Genomic DNA, 15,252 nt, shown 5'->3' with positions numbered 1-15,252 from the left:
TGCACACACCAGACCACAAAATGCAGAGAGCAATCCTTCCTTTCTTTCATGTGATTCATTTTATTTTGATGACCTCAGGTCAAACTCAGATTTGCAGCTACAAGCCCCATTGGCTGGTTTTATCTGTGGAGCCGTTGAGGCCTCATGTGTGATAATGACCTTGGGTTTGATGTCGTGTTAGAAGCCGTGTCTCTTGAAGTATTTGGCTCGTGCAAGGACATCATTGCAGAAGTCACAGCTCAGGTCCTGGGTGCTTCTGACATAGCCAGGACCTCCAACGTAGGCGCAGAGTCCACCTGCAATTGGTGAGACAGGTCACTGCTGACTCCAGAGTCCCTTGTGACTTCAGAGTGCTCAGGAGTCACTTTAGATACTCTTCCGCACGCTTATCAGGAATAATCTGAGGTTAGGGGCATCTGGTACAATGCATTACATTTGTCCCTATTAACCCCGTGCTGTGGAACCACCGATCCATGGGTTACACCCACCTCTCAGGTACTGGTCGGGGGTCCAGGTTGGAAACCTCCTCTGGATTTCTTTGATTCTAACAGTCAGGGCCTCAGTCATCCGAGAAAGCTGGGACTCACTGATCCATGTTGTGGGCACGTAATGGCCAGGGTCCTAGAGGAAGGGAGGCAGATGAAAAGCCAGGTATGCCAGATGGGAGGGTCATGTGGCTTCATGGAATCGGTGCTGCTCTCTCATTTCCCTTCCCCTCCTCTCCTCCTCCTTTGGCAGAACCAGTGCCACCTTCAGGCTCCCTGAGGATAAATAGTAAAGCTACAAAGTTTGGGCAAAGGGAGGGACGAGGAGAAATTTCAGTGAGACCTCACTCAGTGTAATGGTGAGAGGAAGAGTTGCAAGCCCGGGTTGACAGGTAGCATAAGTTCCTGTCTGAAGCTGTCCTTCAATGCTGCAACCATAAACCCTTCAAACAGGTAAGAAAGGGGATTTTCTATCTCTACTTGTAATTCTCCTTCCAGATAATCTGAATGTCTAAAGGTACCTCGGACTTTTCTTCTCCACCTTTGATTGCCATTCCATGTAGGTTTCACCACTTTTAGGAGAAATACCTGACTCTGGGGAATTCTTGCTTCATCTTCAAAGATGATAGACTCGTCCTTTTCCCAAGAACGAGATTTTACAAAGGAGGCAGAACGGGGCAGCGGAAAGGACGCCGGCCCTAACATCACCAAAGCTGCCCTTGGTCCCAGTTATGCACTTTCTAGCTACCGTGTGACTTTACAGCAACGACACTCTCCCTTTAAATTCACCTTCACTTGTAAAAGATAGATGACATGCCTTCTCCAACCCCATTCCATCAGATTGTTAGTTCCCCAAATCAAAATAAGATAAAGTATTTGAAATTACTTTTAAATTATGCATACAAAGTACTTATAGGAAGCCAATTTAAAGATCATCAAGGAATACATTTTCGTAGAAGCTTAAAAAATGACTGCAAAAGTTACTGGTTTCTTGACAACCACGACAATGATATGAAATGCAATAGATAAAATTTGTGATCTTATTGTTTCCCGTGCCATCACCCATTCTCCCAGAGTAGGGTTAATTCAGCAGTGGAGTGAATTAATGACCAGCTCTCAGAAGATCTCTATCAGACAAGTGAAACCAGGCAGAATTCATGCAAAAATAAAATTTGACCTTCAGAACTAAGAATTGGAATTCGATACTCATTGACAATCTACCAGACACTCAGTACTTTTTTAAATTGAATCTTCATAACAATTCTATGAGGATGACATTTTATAGGTAGGGAAACTGAGGCCCAGGCAGATTAAATGGTTTATCCATGGTTCCATGGTTGTAAAATAACAGAGCAAGGACCCAATCTGTGACCTTTTTCCTGCATGGCCTTATTGGAAATTCAGAATAGGCTACCGATGACAACATCCTGGAAACAACGTAATTCAATTTGAAAAGGAACTGTGGCTTAAAATGAAGCAGAAATGGGGCAGTCCATCTCTCTCAGGCAGAGTCATGGCTCCCACAGCCCCCAGGAACTCTTTTCACTCTGTCCTATAGGGCTGTGCCCCAGGGGTGCCATCCGCACGGCAAATATGAAGGCGTCCTCACTCAGCACAACAGCCATACATTATAACTGATGGAGGGTTACCTGCACCACCCCAATTCCGTTGTCCACAGTGCCCACATTGACCAGGACACTGCCACTAGGAGACTCCCTGGACATGACACCAGCGATCACGGCAGGATCCACACAGTACTTTTGGCCAACGGTATGCATCACAGGCTGATATCTCAGTAGGTACGGCAGGTCGATTTCAGCCATCCTTTCAGAAGCACGAACTCCTAAAGCAAACACAGAAAGAAGGGTATGCTTTGTGCGATGTATACCAAGACAAGAGCTCAAGAGGAGAGAGGAAATACACTCCAGCACCTGGGCAGCAGTTGAGAACTGAGAAGCCCATGTTTGGGTCTGAAGCTCCTGGCAGGCACTCTTAGACTTGAGACTGTGATTCTCTTCCTTTGAGACTGAGTCGGCATCCCCAGAGGCAGTGTCCTTTGTCACTACCAAGGCCCCTCGTTTCAGCTCTTAGAAGCAGCTCCAGTCCTCCCAGGAAAATTCTGTGGTCACAAGCACCATGGGCACCATCCTAAGCATCCCGAACTGAGTCACTCAGTAAAATGCAGCTGTCCATCAGCTACAATGGGCACATGATGTGATGGAGAAGTTCTCCCACACCCTTCAAGAAGTCCTTGGAGAGTGTCCCTGACAGATGGACTCACCCTTGTCTACCTTTCCAACCTTAAGTAATACCCAGGAATCATGTGCACTTAAACCTTTATGAACTAACAAGAGTGCTGGACAAAATGAAAACCAACCCTAACTGACCTGGCTAGCCCCCTCACCTCCTTACAATTTCAGAAGCACTTGCATCCCCATTACTGACTGGTGTTTACAAAGACACTGTAAAGTGAGCACTATATTCCCCTTCTGGTGGAGGCTCGGGGCACTAAGTGACCTGAAGAAGCAGAGCCAGCACTCAGACAAGGTCTTTGGACTCCACGTCCAGTGCTCTTTCTGCCACTCAGGAGCGTGGGACCATGGGAACCAAAAGGGTATATTGAGAGGATAAAAACGTGTGGGGATGACTGGGAGACACAGGCGTGGAGTATCAAAGGGAAGGACAAAATCCTGTTGCAGCCACCCTTGCCTGGAAAAGTCACCGTCTGAGAGGAAGAAGCAGGAGGGCAAGGAAGACATTGAGATTATAGCTACCACAGTAGTTCAGGCCTCTGCGCCTTCCAACTCCACAAGCTGCCCCGGGGGTGTCCAGGGTCCGGATGTTTCCATAGCATCCCCAGTTGCCGCTTTCAGATGAGTCTACAAATTGAGAAAATTTCAAGCTGAGGTATTGTGATCGTCTTTCTGTCCACCAATGAAGTGACATTAATAAACACAACTATACTGAAGTCAATGATAAGAGCTTGACCCTGCAATGAAAATCCTTGTGAAATTTACAGCATAATGACTAAGAGATTATCACGGAACCATCTTGATACCGAATTGGCAACTGTTGGACAGTTCTCCTTGCCAAGCTCTGGGGCTGTCCAGTGCTGTTGAGTAGGTGTCTTGGGGTCAAATCAGAGACCATGTGTTCCCTGTAAGCTAGTCCTCATCTTCCATCTTCCATCAGCTCTCAGCACTTCTGCCTCCAATACCTCTAACTTATTGGTATGGTGAGATATTTGTTTGCTCTCAAGAAACACGGATAAAGAGTGGGCTCCCTGAGATCTCTGCCCAGACCCAAAGCAAAGGCACAGCTCGTAAACTGTGACTTGGAGGTGGCTTCACCTGCTCTCCAGTGCACATCTAGAGGATGCCTAAGATAGCCGAGAGAGGGAAGGCACATGGCGATCCCAGAGAGGAGAGTTTTCACATGCTAATGGGATTCCACAAAGACCACTGAAAAGAAGAACATTTCTGAGTCTATCATTCACACCCCACTAGGAGGGCACAGACCCAGTAACAAGATGTCTATGCGTGGCAGGAAGTTTCCCCTTGAGAGAATCACCTCACTATTATAAGCCTGTAAGGACTTCTCATTAGATGCTCTTTTTGATTTGTTTTATTCTTTGATGAAAGTAGATTATTTCATCAAATCTTAATCATTTGCAGATCTTTAGATATACGTTTATTGCTTATCTCATATGTGTACTGTACGCTTAAGTGGATATATTTTAAAGTTCTCTTACTAAGAGCTTCATGGGATTGACATCTGAAAGTACTAGTATTTTTGGAGTACATACTTCTGCTTTAAAACTTTTGAGGAATCTAAGAGAAATGAGAAAATGAAATAATCAATATACTTTATTTTTTGGTGACAAATACCCTTAATGGTACCTGGTTGGGTCACTCATTGCTCCCTGCCTCGTAGCCTCTCTCTAACCACATAACATGCTCCTCAAAGTTCCTTATGGTCCCAAAATTCCTTATAGGAATTTTTAAATATTTGTTGAATAAATAGGTCAACAAACAAATGCATGCAATACTGACCCCATCTGAGCAGTTTTTAGAATTTTGAGGCACTAAAAAAATTTGCTTCTCTTGAGGAACTATGTTTCCTCCTTTTATTTATCAAAAAAAGTATACTTTTCCTTTTTCGCCCCAGCTGTAAGGAATCTTAAAACCAAATCCGAAATTCAAACATTGCAAACATGTCAGCCTCAGTGGCCAGCTTAATCACATCTCCCCGGTTCCCTCAAAGCAGGTTTTCTACTGAATCACGTTAGTCCTATTATGATAAGCCACTTCAAGCCTTCTGTGGAACTCTATGGTCCAGTCATAAATTCGACAAATACTTTTGGAGAAAGAGTTTCTATAAAGAAACAATAAGTAGTTATCAATGGTATATACTTAAAGTCTGCCTAAAGCAATGCTATTTTAAGCCCACCCTACATTCTGGAGAAGCCTCTTCTTTTGTGGGGCATCCAAAAAGTGGCTGTGACTAACTCCAGGATTTGTCAAACAGTTTAGGGAAAAAATTACATTATCCACTGCAGTTTTACCTATCAGAAGTACCATTATGTTTCTTCCCATCTCCAAGGTCATTTGGGAAAAATAAAACACACTCACCAATAAGGGCAAGGAGACCCAGAAGCAGCCACAGCACAGACATAGTGATGATCTGACTCTGCACGTCCTAAAATGATTTCAAAATAGAAATTAGCTAGCAGGTGTAAAAATGTCAATCGTCATAATAACAATATGGAAAGATGTGAGGGGCGGGGGAAGAACAAGTTTCCCTACGTCTAAACTAAAAAATTAATGTTTTGAATCACAATGAGAAAAGCAAAGGTAGGATATGTTCTCCACTCACCCTTTCAATTAGTTTAAAATGACAACACTCCTGCTTAGCCCACAGAGACAATAATTCTTTCAAGAAGCCAAGATACTTTGATTCTCAATGCCGAGAAACATAGTGACCCCAACTTCAGATACTGAAAAGCAAGTTTTTGCTACATGTGACTTATCCCAATAGCCTTTTCATTATAAAAAGATAATACAAAAAGGAGATGTTTGTATTTGTGTTTCTTTTAATTTGGTTCTTGTTCCTTCAGATTAGAGGACAGTGTAACCTTTGAATATATTCTTTACTTTGGTTGTTGAAAGGAGCTGGGAGATATTGCCCCCACTCTAAGCCCCCAGTTTGGGGAGTTCCGACTCCCTTGGCCACCTTGGGCCATGTCCCCCATCACCTCCACCCCCAGTGAAACTCCTGGGCTCGAACAAACCTGGGCCATAACCTGGGCAGGGGGATAAAGAGACAGGTTGCTCCCACCAGCAAAGTCACATCCCCGTGAAATCAGGTCGTGGTCAGGGGTCCAGGACCAAACCTGTAAGGTGCTCTTCAGATGGGAGAAGTGACTACTGTCACCATCGGGTGCTTGCTCTCTCACTTGTTGTCATGTGCTTTCTCTCTCTCACTCCACCATTCCTCTAGTCACCACCCACATGGCCAAAGAGCCATGGTCCCCTGCTAGATGCCAAATGAATAACCAATGCCACCAGCATCTTTGCATTTGGCCCCAGGGAATGCTGAAGGAGCAGGCCACCTGTCCCCAACGACTCCCCCGCCACCAGCTCCTCCCACTGCAGGGTGCTCCCATCACCTCCTCCAAGAGACTGGCTACCTGTCATTCTGAATCATTACTGTCATTAAAGCAGGAGTGGGTATATAAACGTGGAATTCGGCACTTTCATAACGCTATGAGTGGTCCCTTTCAAACACCCAAGAAGAGATTGCGTCTCGAGGTGAAGGAGAGGTTATGAGGTGGTTAGTCATCGAGAGCGCAGGGACCAATCAGGGGGATCACTTTGTAAGTTATGTAAAAGTCTAACCTCTATGCTGTACATCTGAAACTAATCAACTATTGAATGTCGACTGTAATTGAAAAATTAGAAACATTTTTTAAAAAAAAGATGAAGGAGAAGTGGTAAGAAAGTCATTTGAATTAAGTCTTCTTACACTGGGGGTCGCATGCCTCTCAGATACGTGTGCCATCTTGTTTTTGTCCCCTGCAACACTGAGACGGTCTACCTGATTTCTTGTAGCTGAGCAGAAAATGTCATGCTGAGTCACAGCCCAAAAGAGTTATGGGAACTTGGAATTATAGTGGGGTCTGCAGGAACTCTTGGGTTCAGTCACCCAACAGGAATCGTCTATTTAGCACTCAGCACTGAATGAGAGAGGACACCCCATCCCAGGGAAAAGACTGAAGAGCCGCTCAGGTATGGGAAAAGCTCGTAGAAAGTCCATCCTGACAGAGTCTTTACGGAAAGAACCCAGCAGAAAATAGCACTGCCTGCAACCCGATGCTAAACCTGGAACATTTCACTCTTTTTGATGCTTTTCGGAGGAGCAAAAACAACTTCTTCTTGGAAGTCCAAGTGGAAGCACTTAGGTTTATTGCAGCATGAAAACTAACTCATCCCCAAGCGTTATGAAAGTGCCAAATACCACAGTTATATGCACACTCCTGCTTTAATGGAGGTAACAATTCAACTAAATATCTGTTGAGCAAACACGTGAAAGAAGAGTCTAAGTAAATATACAATTACTTGGAAAAAACAGAGTTCCTTTCCTTCATGTTTTCTCCACAGTTACACCAGGAAAGAATAAGCAGCAACAATGGACATGAACAATGCATGTTGACACAAGTTCCGGGACCCAACTGTACAGGCACCTGGCACTCTGTGAGAAAGGGACTGTCTGGGCTTAGGGAGGGTCCCTGTGCTCCCGATGACTAACCTATTAACATCCCTCGCTCCCAGCACTTGGAACCACTGTGAGAATGTCTAGCCAGACTGCACAGAGTCAGTGCCCAGCACCATGTCTGGCTCATTCCCCATTTCTTGGAGAGCAAACAGTGACAAGCAGCATGTGCGTGTCAACAAGCTGGAGTCGTGGCACCCACCGGGCACCTTGGAAACCGACAGCCTGAACCTCCTTTGGGGACAAGTCAAGTTCCTAGAGGCATCCCTAGCCTCCCTCCACAGCACACTTTGCAGTTCCCAAAGGGTCGTTTTGATTTGCAAGGAGGAATCGACCATTTCTTCCTCACTTAAACAATTGTTCTGGAAAAAGTGGCACTGAAGGTTTTTGGTCTCTGTAGTTCCTCCACCATAGAGCTCTCATTTCTTTTCCATGAAAGCTCTCCCAAACCTTTGCCATAAACTTTGATCTCTAGACACCACACCCATAAACCCCCCACCCACCCTCACCCGCCCCCCCACACACACACAGGGCCCTGCAACCAGCCTGGGGAATGTGTCATATCCACACCCTGCCAGGCCCTGGGGGTGAAGGTGGCCCCTCCCCATTGTGGGTCCCCATTTGATCCCGGAAGAACTGAGAACTGCCCTACACATCCACATTAGGCCTGGTCATCTGCTCCACGTTGCATTGTCACCTTGGTTTTGTTGTCCCCTCTCTCTCCCTCGCTTGCTCCCTGCAGACCTTTTCATCCCATCTCAGTACACCCTCTCACTGTCCTGTCTTTCCCTTCCCTCCACACACTGGCGCCAACATCCCAGCCCATTGCCTCCAAGACAGCTATGCACCAACAGGCCTTAAATTAAAATAACAGTGACAGTCACAAATATAAACTGTTTCTGCCACTAGGATTGCATATCCTTGAGAGAAATCTAACTTTTCAAAGTAAACCATAAGGCTCCTTTTAAACTCACTTTTTGCAGAGGTGACTTTCTACATGGTCTGGGAAAAATACATATTTACTGAATTGGAGTAGTGAGCAAAGATTACAGGCCGGAAGAGCTCAGAGTTTTGGTCACTTCTCTTTACACTCCGCAGACCAAACCTTTCTCCGTATGGAGACAGGCCTTCTCCATATGGAGGAATCCTCTCTGTGAGGCCGCTGTGTCTACTTTCCTCACTGCCCGATCGGAGCTCCCAGAGTTGAGAACTCTAGTCCTGATGCTGGAGGCAGTCCCAGAAATATTCCATTCTGAACAAGGACCAGACCAGAGCCCACGGCCTCTCTGTTCCACACAAGACTCTTGAAGCTTGAATATCCTTTAACTCTGTCAAGCTTAAGCTGTTTAGACACATTGGACTTGGTTCTTTCACAGCTTCCAGAAAAAAAACAGAGCTCTGTTACAGAGCCATCACTTAAGATTTATGAAGTTAAGGTAACCTTGACAGGAGTGAGCATGAGAGTGGAGGAGAGAGCACTATCTGGTGAAATACAAATGCCTCCATCTGTCCTTTGGCTTTGAATTAACAAAAAGACTCCCCATTTGTCCTGTTACAGCTTCTGTTAAATGCACATATATTTCTGTTCTTCCATTCTTTGTTTTGCAAATGCTCACAAATCCAAAAGTAACTATATACTTGCATTAAAAGAAACCTAAATTTATATAAGTATTGTAATGAACAGGAAAAAAAATTGTTCTATCATGTACATAATCTTTTATAACTTGGGTTTTCTTCGCAAGGTCCTTTAGTTTTATCTGACTCCAACTTTTCTTGTTTACTCAGTAGCAAAGACAAAATCATTATCAATCGATCACCATAGACTGGACTTTCCATCCTAAATAAGCCTGAGCATAAATTCTACAACTCTGTTTTACACTCACCTGTCTTCACTTAGCTCTTGTCCTTAGAAGCAGGCAGCCTGCTGATGCTTTATATACAGTCCCTGGCCTGCTTCTTCTTTTTAAAAGTGTTGACTTCATCCTATTATGAAAAGATTTATGGCTAATTATAGCAATGATCATAATAATTAAAAATACTTTGAACTTATAGAAGGCCTTTTATTCAAGGATGTCCCGGCATTTTACAAACATTAACCAATTAGTTTCTCACCACACCTCAGAGGAGGGCAGATCCTAATTGTAGGTTCGCTTTGACACTTTCAGGTCTAGTGCATTTTATTTGGACAAGTTTCTGCGAGTGGGATTAGGTAAGAAAAAAGCGAAGGAAGAAAGGAAGGAAGGAAGGAAGGAAGGAAGGAAGGAAGGAAGGAAGGAAGGGGAGGAGGAGGAGGGAGGGAGGAGGGAGGAAGAAGGGAGGAAGGAAGGAGAGAGGAATTTGGAGAGAATCTGAAACTTGTTCTTGGTCTGTATTTCAGGTGAGTAGAGCCACACCTTAGACAGGCTGGATGCTGCTCTTTTATGTAATCCAGCACTCCATCTTGTTCCTAAACGTCGGCCTCAATAAATACTTCAGGAGGGTTTAATGACATTTCCAGGAAGGACTCTGCCCCAGATCGCCCAGGGATGTCTCATAGCTACAGGAGGGCGCCCCTCTACCACCACACCCTGTGCTCAGTTCTACTCAATGACGGGTTTTCCCCAGACGCAACCCCTCGCTTGCTCTGTGCCTTCCACAGGCCCCCACCTCGGGCTGAAATGCTTTTGGGGACAGGGACAGTGTCTCATTGGTCTTTATAACCCTAGCACCTAACACCTGCCTGACACATATAATATACTCAATAAAACCCGTGAAATACATGACTAACTTGTTTGTAATGTATCCCCCACCCCTCTGCCCAGCCATGGCTAGAATGTAAACTGTGAGCAGTGAACTTGACTGTGCATTTTCAACCAAGTTCTCACAGCCCAGATCAGAGTCTGGCACATTGTGGGTGTTGGGTTAATATATATTGAATTGATCGATGCAGGAAGAATTGCTACAACCTCACCCAATAGGATTCAGACCGGGTTCCCAGTGCTGGGCCCCAGGGCAGGCTTGCATTCCTCATGATATTTCCATCACAACACCTTTAACGCTTGTTGGTGGTGGTGGTGAGGTTTTTTTGTCAGTCTGAAAACAGCTTGAGAGCAAGGACTGGGGCTTTTTTCTTGTTTCCCCGAAATGGCACATAAGAGGTATTCAATAAGTGTTTATGGAATGAATGAACAAATGAATTAAAGATTTATTTATGACTTTTAGGAAGTCACTGACTAGACATCACAGTTCGAACTTTGGGGATTAGGATTTTGTTATTCTCTACCTGTGTCTGAGATGATGAAGCCACAGAAGGTGGGGCACTGTGAGCAGATCCAGACCTAGACAAACTTCTTGAACTTTAAATTTGGGGACGAGGGTGTGAGAATGCTGGTGTCTCTTCTGTAATTGGCTGAGTTGGGTTAAAAAGTAAAGAAACAATGCACCCCATTACAAACCATAACCTCACCAAAAAATGGAACCCTTGCTCTTTATTTTGCCCACTAAGGACTAGCACACATTAACGAAAACTAAAATTTATTATAGTGTGAATAAATGTGGGGATGCCTGGGCCCTGTCTGCAGAAATACCATGTCACCAGGGCTAGTCCAACCCTGAGCTGAGGGACCACGCTAATGTCCCAGAAGATTCTTCCTGCTCGGTAGCCAGCATGTGGCCTGGCGACAACTCTACAAAAACGATGCCCAACTAGGCCTTCAGGGTTGTCCAGTCTTTAGCCAGACCCCTCATGGATGACTTTCCTTCCACAGACCTGGTGGACGTCCAGTGAGGGGCATGGAGGAGGGACTGCACTGAGACTTAAGCAAGACTGAAGAGGAGCAGCTCATGATATTCTCTGCCATGTCCCCAGAGCTGAGTGAGCAGTGAACCCACCTAAAATTCTAACACCAATTCCAATGTGGTCACACCAAGCAATTCTGTGACACCAGCTGGGCAACACTATCTACCTGGAGTCAATATCAGATCCTCAGGTTAAGGGCTCAGCCCTTGCAATTGCCCCCTTCGCAAGTCCAGGTTGTGTCACCTGTGCTTTTGACCAACTGGCTAAAACTCTGAGGTTCCGAAAACCTCCTCTTTGAGTTCAATAAACTTGGTAGAGTGGCTCATAGAATTCACAGAAACATTTTACTAACTGATTTATTATAAAAGGCTACAACTCAGGAACGGCCAGATGGAAAAGTATATGCAAAGGGCGAAGTGTGGGGACAGGGTGTGGAGCTTCTGTGTCCTCTCTGAGTGTGACACTCTCTTAGCACCTCTACATGTTCATCAACTCAGAAGCTCTACGAACTCTGCATCCTTTCAGTTTTTATTGAGGCTTCATACAGAGGCAACAGATGGATTAAATCATTGGCCGTTGGTGATTGAGCTCAATCTCCAGGCCCCTCTCTCCTCCCAGGGTGAGGCGGGGGCAGAGTGGGCCCCAAAATTCCAAACCTCTAATCACATGGTTCCCCTGGCAGGCCTCATCCTTAGATGCTTCCACAAGTCACCTCAGTAACGTAACAAAAGCTGGCTTTTTCATTCTCATCACAGGAAATTCCAAGAGTTGAGAAACTCTGTTCCAGGAATGAAGAAAAAGACAAAAATATATATTTCTTATTATAAATCACAACATCACACACACACCCCCCACCTCTCTCTCACTGCAATTTTACTTCATAAATGCTGGATCCTCTCCTCAGTTTGATTTTGTGTCTCGAATGAATTTAGTATTCTTACTCTCATCTTAAGGCCAGGTTCTGCATGGTACCTATCTAAAGGGACACAAATCAATACCCCTAGAGACCCTAAACAAATAGATAACTTTACAGGAAATTACCCTAAGTACAATTATCAAAACGAGAATCATTCCACACATCACCAAACTTCCCCCAAATCCTCTTTGCCCATCTACCACTCAAAAGTTTCAGAAAGTGTCTGCTCCTGCCCATACTATTTCTTCTCTAAGATATCTCCTAACCAATATCCTCTTCCCCATTCTTCTCTCCTCCTGGTGCCCCATGGCATTTTCTTACACCCCAGCCATGTATAAATATCACAAGATTCTGCCACATACAGGTTGAAAGCATTTTTTGAGCATATGAGGATCTTTCCCAAATGTCATCTCTTTTACTCCTCACTTAAACATCTGCATTGACAGATGAGGAAAGTGTCTTGTTTAGGAAGGGAAGGACTGAGCTAGGGATGTAGGTCTGAGTTGACAGCCAAGCCTCACTTCCCCTGGATGACCACCATCCACCCCTGCCACCCCGCCCCATGTAGCAATCAAGTTCTGAGCAGGTGCTTCCTGGACTCTTGCTTCTTCAATCCTCTGCCCTACTCAATGTTTGATCTTTCAGTGAACTTCAGTCCTTCCTTTGGTTGCCATTCATGTCTCTGAGTAATAGCTTCTCACGGACCCTGCAGATTCTGTAATGACTTCCAACTCCTCTCCCACAGCACCCGGGTCCTCTAACCCCAATAGTCATAGTGGCCTAAAAAGACAGTCACCCCAAAGCCTTCTGGACACTACAGAAAAATGACAGATTTGTGTTTTAAAAGTGTCTTTGGGCTGTTGATTGGACTGGAGGTGAGCAAGAGTGAAGGGACCAGAGAGACATTGCAGAAGACCATGTGAGAGATAATGTTTGAACTAGGACAATGGTTAAGAGGGTAGACATAGTCAAGATGTACCTTAGGGGTGGAATTGACCGCACTTGGAGTGGGACTAGATGCAAAGAAAGAAGGAACGAATGAGAGCGTAGCAATGAGGAGAATGGTGCTAGAATGTTAGTGATGGAACAGATTTGCAAAAGAAAGTCAAGAATTTAGTTTTAGACATCATACGTTAGCAGCATGGTTTTTTCTTGGAATTGGCCCTTATCTTCAGTTCTCTTGCACTACAAGTGAGAGTACCATGAGAGCAGCCACATTGTGACACATTCCTGCCTCCTTGGTCACAGCCTCTTGGACTGGGGATGGGAAAATGACCTGAGTTGGGTCAAGACACAGCATGGAACCAAGAGGGAGATGTAGCATTTTCTCTCCAAATTGCTGAAGTTGAGGGCATGTGGATTTGATATCTGTTGGTAGTCTAGAACAGGGGTTGTCAATCTATGGCCCAAAGGCACCATCTGCTTTACAAATAAAGCTTTATTAAAACACAGCCATGACCATTCATTTACATATTGTCTGTGGCTGCTTTCGTGCCACAGTGGCAGAAGTACTTGCTACAGAGGCCACATGGCCCACAAACCTTTTTGGGCCTCTAAGATAAAGTTTGCCATCCCCTGGTCTAGAGTCTCCATTTGGTCTGAGGTACTAAAAAAGCAGCTAGAGAGAAAAATGAAGTAGCTGCACAGGAAGAAGAAAGAGTGAGTATTGGAGAGTGTCCTAAGCAGAATGTCCAAATGCCCTGGAGGTCCAACCATGTCCCTGTCCTCAGGTTCGATTGAGACACTCCAATGGTCTCAGACTAAATTCCTCTTTTTCTTAAAAATAGTTTGAGTTGAGATAATGATATTTGCAACTAAAGGGTTCTATTATTTAATTTACCCATTTATTCAACTCTCACTCATTCATTCAAAAATTCATGGAGAATTTATTCCATGTCAGGTATGATGCTAGGGATGGATGATGTGGGGGTGAACAGGACAGCCCCCAGAAAACTTATATTTTAATAGAATGAGTTAGATTTCATGTGCCTGTGAGACGTTATAATCCTTTAAGAATATAACAGAGCTGAAAAATTCCTATTGCTTAGTGACATCATGGCTGTCCTAACATCATCTTTTCTTGTGCTTAATTTAACCTCATGTTGTTTTGGACAGTAACGTGCTGTACAGACTTGTGGCCCAGGAGTAATAGGCTAGACTATATCGCTTAGGTGTGCATAGGCTAGACCATCCAGGTTTGTGTGAGTGCCCTCTGTGATGTTTACACAACAATGAAATAGCATAACGACTCACTTCTCAGACTGTCCCTGTTGTAGACGCAAAAGAAGGGGTATTTATCACTTGTTTTTAAAAGAGAAACTACTAGAACATCTCTGAACACTAATGGGGTGGGTTCAGCAGAGAAAGAGCTTAAAAATGCATCAAGGGAATGAGAAATGAGCAAAGTCTTCTCGAAGATGATTGAGAATGGGGTCCTGAGTTCACATGAGGGGTTGGATGCTTTTGATGGGAAAGCGGGGCAGAGAGACTGAGAGTGTGAAGTTTGAAATCTCAGAGTTCTGGGTGAACTTGGGCAGCTTGACTTCTTTGAACCTGTTTCCTTGGCTGTTAAAGTGGAAATAATGCTCTTACCTCACAGGGAGGTTTCAGGGCTTAAATGAGATAATGTTTGTAAATGACTCAATGGTATTCTTAGTATCCTTAGACCTTCCCCTTTCCAACTTCAATCAACTCAACCAACTCATGTGAAGCCACTGACAAAGGTCTGGACCTCAACAGACACTAAAGGAAAGGCAGTGGGAAAAGAGAAGACAGGGAAAAGACAAAAATAAATTTATATTTGCAAAGCTATTTTCATCTAATAGTCTCCAAATTACTTACCAAAGAATCTTCAACAAAGTCCTTGTAGAACTTTCCAAGGTGGCAATTAAACAAGACAAGATATTGGCTACCAAAAAGGAATGCTGTCAGCAGCGTCCTCTTCCCAGATAAAGGAAGGACCAAGATGTTATTATTCCTCAATCATTTTTGACAGCTTTACTAGGCCATGGGTAATTGTGGCCACAGATGCCAGGAGGCAGACAGAAGGAAATAAATCAGAAAAAAGGAACTGAGAAAGACCCATCAGTGATGGCTTTGGACACCACTGACTTGCTATATTTTATTGTGGAAATCACCAAACTTCTTGTATATAGTCATGTGCCACTTAACTATGGGAATTTGTTATGAGAAATGAGTCGTTAGCTAATTTCCTCATTGTGCGAACTCCATAGAATGCACTTCTAGGCAGTCTAGCCTACTGCACACCTAGGCTCTGTTGGATAGCCTACGGCTCCTGGGCT

The 15,252-nt window shown here is 44.4% G+C and overlaps 1 protein-coding gene across 1 annotated transcript; it reads right to left on the bottom strand.

Moving 5' to 3' along the window:
* Positions 1–154: 154 nt before the first annotated feature.
* On the bottom strand, positions 155–14,884 carry LYG1 (lysozyme g1). The gene is made up of 7 exons (XM_039867078.1): positions 14,792–14,884; positions 9,140–9,239; positions 5,117–5,183; positions 3,260–3,364; positions 2,135–2,328; positions 489–621; positions 155–296 (listed from the first exon to the last, which is right to left on the bottom strand). Exons 3-7 carry the CDS (start codon positions 5,157–5,159, stop codon positions 178–180), a joined length of 594 nt encoding a protein of 197 aa, XP_039723012.1. The 5' UTR covers positions 5,160–5,183; positions 9,140–9,239; positions 14,792–14,884; the 3' UTR covers positions 155–177.
* Between the last annotated feature and the right edge of the window lie 368 nt (positions 14,885–15,252).

The sequence above is a fragment of the Pteropus medius genome, unplaced genomic scaffold (assembly GCF_902729225.1).
Source record: "Pteropus medius unplaced genomic scaffold, Ma_sr-lr_union100, whole genome shotgun sequence".
NCBI lineage: Eukaryota > Metazoa > Chordata > Mammalia > Chiroptera > Pteropodidae > Pteropus > Pteropus medius.
This window is presented reverse-complemented; position numbering and strand designations above follow the sequence as displayed.